Below are 8,759 nucleotides of genomic sequence, written 5' to 3'. Positions count from 1 at the left end.
GTAAGGATTTTGAAGCGCGTAGATTTCCCGACACCATGGCCAGAGATTGGAATCACCTGACCCTGATTGTAATCATGCAGGTTGTAGAAGCCGCAAAGCGGGATCCAGGGTGGGATCGGGAACTTTTGGGGGTCGCGGTGCGGGTCAGTCGGTTTCGCTATCCGGCCACCGGAATCGTCCGCCGGCGGCGGAGGACGTACGTAAGCGGCGGAGGATGGTTGCGGCTGTGCTCGCCGTCGCCGCCAGCCCACCACGAACCACGGCACCGGCGGCGAACGGGCCGGTGAGGCCGTGAGGCAGTGAGAGGGGAGGAAGCAGAAAACAAAAGACGAGAAGGAAAAGCTAGTGGGCCGAGCGAACCAGCCCAGCAAGACATTTCATTTTCATTGCTTCTCCTTCCTCCTTCCCTTTGCACGGCCCAATATAGCCCGGGGTGATTGGTGAACCCGTGGAGTCTCCTGAGCTCTATCTGTAGGCCCGGTTAGGTCGACGGAGGATGGCGACGAATTGAGTCGGTTGGTGACTTGTTGGGGCTGACGTCGATGCTTCAACTGCAATCGGTATGGTCAGGAGTTCCAGGCTGACTGACCTGTTCCTCCTACCGCCAAGCACCGAAAGCGATTCGTACGTACGTACGCAAGCACTGACACCAGAATCTACTCGCTGCCCGCGGCTGACTTGTATAGCCGTACGTATTCCTTTCTGGATACCAATACCACCGCTGTGTCATCGTTTGGTATTGCCCGGTCTCGCTCGCTCCTCCGTCAGAGCCAGAGCGAGCCATCATCGCCTTGCACGCATCATCAAAATTAACTACGGATATCATCAAGCCAGACGTTCCAGTCTGCTCATCCCTTTTTCATGAGGAAAAAAAACTATCTCCCTCGTCTTCTTTAATCATGGCGTCTGCGTCGGTGCACTGCTGATGGTACGGGGAGGCCTCTGCTTATGGGAAAAAAGGGGACGCGATGCCAAGCCAGACCCCCCGCTCCAACCTCCGGCTGTTCGGTGTATTTTTTGGGTGGGCTTCCTACTCGGTGTCACGGTTGAGATCTGTGTGGTTCTCGTCGGGATCAGCGAGCTACTGATCTCGCGGCTGGTGGCCAGCTAAGCAGAGCCATCACCAAAAGATGGCAGCCATGTTCCCCCCGTTTCCATTCCCGTTTTCTTATTTGGGAGACGAAAGAACATTGCTTTTCGTGCTTTCGGCATGGCATTCGTGTGGGTTAGTGCCTGTTTTCCAGAAAAATCGAAGGAAAAAAAAAGGGGAAAAGATGAGGGAGCCGGAGTAATTCTGATTGTCACATGCATGTTTGCCACTGGATTTAGGCAGTAATTCTGAATTTTTTTTCACCTGTCGTTATTAGCTATAGTATTTTTTTAGAAAATGAAAATTGGAAGTTCCCAACCTCTAGAAGAAACGAGGGTTTGACGGTTGACGCCGTCGTAAAATGAGGGCCTCCCTCTTTCCATTCCAGCCTGGCCCACCGACCAGCCAGCCAGCCAGCCAGGCCACACGCTCACCACATGTAGAAAACTACTCCAGCATTTGAAATTTCAAAACAGGGAACACCCCTGCGCGTTTCATCGTCAATCCAAGCTGTGCTTTCCCTTTCCCAGCCCCACCTCGTTTTTAATCCCACCAATTTTTTAACGCGAGAATGTAATAAAGAATCAAAAGATTTCCTTGGTTTTTACTTAAAAATCACCGTCGGTTAATATTCTGTTTTTCTGGTAAGCGCTGATTAATTATTCCTTCGCGCACCAAACCAACGCGAAAGGGGAAACGAAAAAACAAAAAAATATTCGCGTACCACCTCCGCCTCGTCTCTCTTTCCTCCCCTGCTCGCCAACCCATTCGCATCGCAGCGCGTCGCGGCGAGCGAGCGACAGCTCGGGAAGAAGAAAAAGGAAGGAAAGCCAAGGGAAGCGGGCGCGACCCGCGCACGACCACCGCCACCCGCCTCCCCTCTCCCCATTCCGAGCCCCCCGTCGAGTGGAATCCCCGTGGACTCCCCCCGCCCCCGCTCCCGCCTCCGCCGACGCGCCTCGCCGGGGCGCGCCCCGCCGATCTGCACCGGCCCCGCCTGCCTCCTCAGGTGCGCTTCCGATCGTTGTCTGTTGCTGTTTCTACTCTTGCTGCTATCGCTTCGCCCGGCGGCGCCGTCGGATGTCGATGTGGGTTTGGAGAGCTTGGCGTGGAATGCTCGGCGCGCCGGATCTCGACGGGTGACGGGGTGTTGTCGGTGCTGCTAGATCTGGGGCGTGCTGTACGGACGCTGCCGCTAGTTTGCCACCGGCGCGGCCAGCGAAGATCTAGCGACCCCTTTGTGGTTGTTGGAGCTGTTTCGATGTTGGTGCCGGGTTATATCGACTTCATTTTTTTTTGGGGGTTCGAGCTTGGTTTGGAGCGCTGTGATTCATGCTTAGAGCTTTGAGTCGGGGTCCGAAAAGAAATGAGGATGCTTATAATGGGATCTCGATCATAGTTGGATCATATGGATGAATGGATTGTGCAGGTACCCAACCGAGGAGGACATAGAGCTGGGCACAAGAAGCTTGATTTGAAAGGGAGCCATGAAGAAAGTGTTCAATCAAACGGTCCGGGACATGTACGTAGTTTCCATGCTATATTCCTGTCGTATACTGTGTGTGATTGCGAGCGTTACTTGTTTGCTTGTCGCATGGATTGACCTAGTAATTTGTTTTCATCTCCTCCTGCTGCTGCAGAAAAAGAGAGGTGAATAAGAATGTCCTCAAGGTTCCCAGAATAGAACAAAAGGTGAAAGATCTCAAGCATGTTCATGGGCAAATTCAGTTGGTTGCTCTTACTTTCCCTTGCCAGCTGTTAGAAAAAAAGAATGATGTTCTTGTTATAATTTGTGCACAGATTCTCGACGCCACAAGCAACGAGCCATGGGGCCCACATGGATCTCTCCTGGCAGACATTGCTCAAGCAACGCATAACTAGTATGTTTTCCTTTCTGTTTTTTTATTGGCTATCTATCAAACAGAAACCAGCTTTCCTGGTATAATGCGGTTTGCATGTCCATCTGCAGTCATGAGTATCAGATGATCATGAATATTGTGTGGAAGAGGATCAATGACACTGGTAAAAATTGGCGGCATGTTTACAAGGTAAAATTCTCTTGCAGCCATGAATATTAAATATAGGTTTTAGTGCTGCTTTTGGCAATATTTTTATATTATAAATAATTGCTATGATTTTATTGGTCAACTGAAACTGAAGTTCTCTTTTCCGTTTTTCTCATGTGTGGTAGGGATTGATTGTCTTGGATTACCTGGTTGCGCATGGTACCGAGCGAGTTATTGATGACATAAGAGAGCATGCATATCAGATATCGGTAATGCTATCCACCCAGTTTTCAGCATTATATGTTCACAACCATCATAATGTTAGATTGTGGCAGCGGAGGTGTTTGGTATCTTACTTGCCTGGTTCTCTGACACTATGCTTAAATTCCAGACACTTGCTGACTTCCAGTACATTGATTCTTCTGGGAGAGATCAAGGCAGCAATGTGCGGAGGAAATCCCAGAGCCTTGTTAGTTTAGTTAATGATAAAGAAAGAATACAGGAAGTTAGGCAGAAAGCGCTTGCGACCAGGGACAAGTGAGTATAGTCTAGCTTCATCCCTTGCTATTCATATTGGTCAGTGCACACTGTTTTACAGGCATGTATGTTTCTTCTTGTTTTATTGATTACTTTTATCTGGCCATCTTTAGGTACCGGAGTGCATTTGCCACCAGTGGAACACACAGGAGCCCAGGTGGATACGGTAGCGGTTATGACAATGATCGTCTTGAGGGCAGCTATGGCAGTAGATACGATAACAGAAATGGAAATGGGAGGGAAAGAGAATATGGATACAGGGACGATGACAGATATGGTGGTCCTGGAGATACACCCAATCGGGAAGGAGATCGTTATTCCAGAGATTCCAATGAACGCTATGGTAGAGATTATAGAGAAGATGAGTACAAAGGAAGTCAGAGCAACCATGAATATGCTGAAGGAACTGGCCGCAGGAGCTATGGTCGGGAAAGGGATTCATATGGGGATGATGAAGCTTATTCATCCCGGTCTGTTTTCTTTTTTAGTTCAACTTGAAATTCTTGCTTTATGGCCATAGTCGTATTGGCAACTAATATACCGAATAGTATTTACTAAATCAATAATATACTTTTCATCGGATTTTAGGGGTCTTTGGATCTGAACATCCTTCTGTTTTCCTTGCAGTGGCCGTGGCAGCAACGCCGATGCGCCTACCCAGGATGAGAGGTAAATAATGGAGATTGGTCACTTACACAACTTCTTAGCATTTTCCTTTTGGAGTGTGCCCTCTAAGTTGTGTTACCTGCGTTGACAGGCCTATAGAACGAAAGCTCTCTAACCAGCAGATTGCTTCACCACCACCAAACTACGAAGATGTTACAAGAGATGGCCAGGATAATCTTCACGCTGACAGGTGAGTAGTCTATTTTGGGTGCTTTAATTTCTTGGCTGAGCAATAACCCCTAACTAACACTTTCAGAAATGGGGGAAGTATTCCTGCTGCTGTGCCAAAGGTGTCCTCTCCTTCTGTTCCTGCAACAAGTGTTCCTGCAGAACAGGTGAATGGGGTTCACGATAATACTGTCGAAGATGTACCTGCACCACCAACTGCTCACGCTGAGCCTAATGGATTTGATGAGTTTGATCCACGTGGATCTGTACCAGGTATAGCTTGTTCTTTTTTCGGCAGTAAGTACATCACTCGTGTAAACTGAAGTAATGTGAGAATCAGTATGTAAGGACTATTTTGTGGTTTGTTCAGTTACCAGAACACTGTACTGTGGAATGGTGTCTAACCTGGCATGTTTTCGGTATAAATATCTTTTGTGGTCAATATGTACTGATACTATTTCTGCTGATCTATACCCCTTTTCAGATTCTTCCTCTCCTGTGAACCCTGCGCCAGTGGTGAATAGCTTGGAGATGGATTTATTTGGATCAGATCCTATTAGTTCACTGGCTTTGGTATCTGTGCCTCAACCAACAACCACATCAAATGTTGAGCCACCAGCAAATTCAGGTTTTGAGACAAATAATTTCATGGGTATGCCACCAACTTCTTCCGGATTTGGCGAGGTATGTGCATAACTTACTGGCATTAGTATGTTTCTTCTAGTGGGGATTGTGATGCAGTTTTACAGAGCATATGTTCTTAAATTGACTTGCAACTGTTCTACTGAAAACAATGTAAGAGTTTTTCATAGTTTTGTGGAGTTTGATGGATTAGATAAGCTAAATGCTATAAGGGGAATACCTTATTAACAAAGTGATATCTGTTTATTTAGAACTGTTCCTAACCTTGAAGCGCCTGTAGTAGTAATGACAGAATTTCCGTCTGTAGGAATGCTTTGAATTGAACTTCAAGTAACTTCGTTTGGTGATGGTTCTGTTGTGTTTCCTTTTAATCTATCTAGTCATAATTTCTAATCTAAGCATTCTTTTTATTGTCTTTTAACGTTCCAACAGATAGATGCATCAAATCCTTTTGGGGATCCTACTCCTTTCAAGGCGGTTCGTGATGAAAGTCCTGCAGTTCCTCAGACAAATGCTGCGCCTGCTGGTTCTTTCCAGTCCACTGGACCTGGTGCAGATGCAAATCCTTTCCAGCCTGCTCCTGCCGCAAGCTTTGGTTTTGAAGATACCCTTGGTGATCTCACTTTTGCATCGAACACTGCACCTGAGCAGCAAGATATTTTTGCAAACACAACCTCCTTTCCTTCAGAGGTATCAGTTGCGAATCCATCCGCGGTTCTTCAACAACCAGTTTCTACTAATTTCCCCTCTCAGGCACCTCAGCCTGCAGTTGCTGGCCCATCGCCTGTTACTCATGCTGCTCCCACAGCATTTGCTCCTCCTCAAGCACCTCAGGCTGCTCACGCGTTTGCTTATTCACAAGCACCTCATCCTGCTGCTGCCAGCCAGTCTCAAATTCCCCAGGCTGTGGCCACATCATTTGCTCCTTCTCAGGGTCCTCAACCTGTAGCACCCAATCTGCCATCAGGGCAGTCAAACTTCTTTACGCAACCAACATCAGGGGCTGGTTTTGATAGCCACTCTGGGGTTCCTACACAGAGTGGAGCTCCGTCCTACATTCCTCCACAGACTTCTCAGTTCACTGCTCCAGCAAACCAACAACCATCTCAGCCTAGCTTCCTCCCTCAAACTGGAACATCAGCTCCACAGCCAGCTTTGATTTCTCGGGGAGCATCCCAGCCTCTTGGCGTGCCAAATTCAGTGCCTGCTGCCACCAGCTTCCCGTTGCACTCAAGTTCATCAGCTCCTCCAGAAACACTCATTTCAGCCTTGCAAGTTAGTCAGACTGAGCCAGTGAAGAAATTCGAGCCCAAGTCTAAGCTTTGGTCTGATACTCTGAGCCGTGGTCTAGTCAATCTGGACATTTCTGGACGTAAGTTGCTTGTCATGTGTTCTCTTTTTCTGCAATGCCAACAGCCTACCTTTGTGTTGTCTGACCTCATTGCATATGTTTTACAGCAAAAGCGAACCCTCATGCTGATATTGGAGTTGACTTTGATTCAATCAATCGCAAGGAGAAAAGGCAAGAAAAGAAAATAAACCAAGCGCCTGTGGTGTCAACCGTCACCATGGGCAAAGCCATGGGAGCTGGTTCCGGCATTGGTCGGGCTGGTGCGGGTGCCATGGCACCACCTCCCAACCCAATGGGTGCAGGCAGGCCCATGGGCATGGGTATGGGTACAGGTGCTGGTTATGGTAGCGGAATGGGGATGAATCGGCCAATGGGGATGGGAATGGGGATGAACCAACAACCGATGGGAATGGGAATGGGGATGAACCAACAACCGATGGGAATGGGGATGGGGATGAACCAACAACTGATGGGAGGAATGAACATGGGGATGAACCAGGGGATGCCGATGCGGCCTCCTATGGGAATGGGTCCTGGTGGAATGCCCGGTGCTGGCTACAATCAAATGGGTGCTGCATACGGTGGTCATCAGCCATATGGAGGATACAGGTGAGATGAGAGGCATCACCTTGCCACACCACAGATTATGCGGCTGGAGGTTGATAAACAGTTTAGAAGGCATATGTTTTCTGCTCACCTGGTTTTGCTTTGTGTATGATTTCTTGATCCTTTTGGGTGTGGGTGGGTATAATTTTCGTCACTATTCTTTTTACAATCCATGATGGATACTGTACCTACTAAATAGCATATAGCAAACAGGTGAACGAGGGCGACGCTACAACTACTGTGTTGTGTTGGATGCAAAGCCTTGATATTACAAGCTCCCATGTAGTTGTAACTGTATAATTTGCTATAGGTTGCATTTGCGGTAAACATACTATTTGTTTCAGCATTCTTGCTGGAGGGACAATAAAAGGCTGTACCATGTGGTTGAGTTTTCTTTCCTTTCTGTAGTTTTACATGTCTCGAATTTGACTTTACTGTGCGGTACTCCAGTCGGCGGTTGTGTGTACAGTGCTATTGTAGTAGGAATGACTATCGAAGATATAACGGCAGCTTGGAGCCGGACGGGCATCTCTAGCTCTTGGACTAATAGCTTGAAACTTAACTAGCACGGCTCTTGGAGCTAGAACTAGCAACACTTTGGAGTTAGCTGACTCTAAAAACAGGCTTAAACTGCTTTATTTTACAAGCTCGATATTATGCAAAAATCGTGCTCTCAAACTTGCCGTTTGTTTGCTGCTATGTGCTGATCTAGTATTGACAATTGGCCCCTCTCAAAAAAAAAGTATTAACAATTGGCCAATAGGAAGACCGAGCAGAGGGGAAAGCTTTGGGCCGCCAAAGCGGCCATCAAATTCGCCAACGGGGCCGCCATAAAAGATGGGCTCCGGTAGAGAGGCCTCCCCTCGGCCCGGGTAGCTTCGTCAGGCGGAATCCGAGCCGCAATCTTCGGATCGAACGGTTATTGGACCCCAGGCCTGGTAAGTATAAACGAAATGCCGTCCAGGCGGTCGGTATTTCAAACTCCCGACCACCGACATGACTTGGGCGTGCGCTCCCCGCCGGCGCGGCCTCGCCTCGGCGATGCGACCTTTCCGTCTACGGCGCCACCACTGCAGGCACGCGCCACCTCCACGGCACCGCCATCATCCCTGATCGTCGTCCTCCTTGGATGGGGGACGACCCTTCCGGCTCTCGGTTCCTCACGGTGACGGGCACCACAACGACGCCGGCGACGCACGCGCGCTCAGCCCTATGTCCCACTTGCCCATGGACCGCGCCGCTTCCGCGTTTGGTTCAACGACGTGGTGCTCCGCGCAGCCGACATGCCTCCACGGCCTGCGGGCGCCAGGAGCCACCCCTCGCACGCCTCTCCGCGGCCGCGTCAACGATGTCCACAGGAATTTCTCCATGGGCGAGGTCGCCCAGCGCGACGCCATGGAGGAGGCCGGCGTCCTCGGTGGTGCTCGGCTAGTCGGCTTCTGGCCTTACAAAAGTCGCAGCTACGTCGACCGAACCTTCGAGGGCTTCATGTTCCAGCTCCGCGTCGCCGACGAGCTCCACCAGTGGCCCGAGATGGCCTCCCGCAAGCGCACCTTGTTTTTATTCAATTCGTTCGCTCGCGGCAAGCCAATGCAATTCCACCACAAAACCGGACATGTCATCTGACCTCGCGCTCTCTCTCGATTGGATGGATGGATGGAACAGGCAGCGATGAACCAAGGGAATCGACGAC

General features: G+C 49.3%; 1 protein-coding gene across 1 annotated transcript; it reads left to right on the top strand.

Annotated features, from left to right (window-relative positions):
* Positions 1-1,841: 1,841 nt before the first annotated feature.
* LOC112888452 (clathrin interactor EPSIN 2) lies at positions 1,842-7,464 on the top strand. Its single transcript, XM_025954675.1, has 14 exons — positions 1,842-2,099; positions 2,520-2,612; positions 2,731-2,782; positions 2,891-2,970; positions 3,060-3,138; positions 3,282-3,365; positions 3,488-3,633; positions 3,747-4,103; positions 4,261-4,302; positions 4,391-4,489; positions 4,556-4,740; positions 4,952-5,151; positions 5,542-6,481; positions 6,568-7,464. Exons 2-14 carry the CDS (start codon positions 2,578-2,580, stop codon positions 7,071-7,073), a joined length of 2,805 nt encoding a protein of 934 aa, XP_025810460.1. The 5' UTR covers positions 1,842-2,099; positions 2,520-2,577; the 3' UTR covers positions 7,074-7,464.
* Positions 7,465-8,759: the final 1,295 nt, after the last annotated feature.

This window comes from Panicum hallii, chromosome 1 (genome assembly GCF_002211085.1).
Source record: "Panicum hallii strain FIL2 chromosome 1, PHallii_v3.1, whole genome shotgun sequence".
In the NCBI taxonomy this organism is placed as follows: domain Eukaryota; kingdom Viridiplantae; phylum Streptophyta; class Magnoliopsida; order Poales; family Poaceae; genus Panicum; species Panicum hallii.
The sequence above is the reverse complement of the archived record's forward strand: the minus strand, read 5'-3'. Positions and strand labels throughout refer to the sequence as shown.

What these genes read in the sequence shown, in the direction of transcription:
- LOC112888452 (XM_025954675.1), top strand. Translation starts at nt 2,578, where the DNA reads ATGAAGAAAGTGTTCAATCAAACGGTCCGGGACAT. An exon ending in TTCCCAGAATAGAACAAAAG is followed by an intron (nt 2,783 to 2,890) that starts GTGAAAGATCTC and finishes ATTTGTGCACAG; the next exon opens with ATTCTCGACGCCACAAGCAA. An exon ending in GCGCTTGCGACCAGGGACAA is followed by an intron (nt 3,634 to 3,746) that starts GTGAGTATAGTC and finishes GGCCATCTTTAG; the next exon opens with GTACCGGAGTGCATTTGCCA.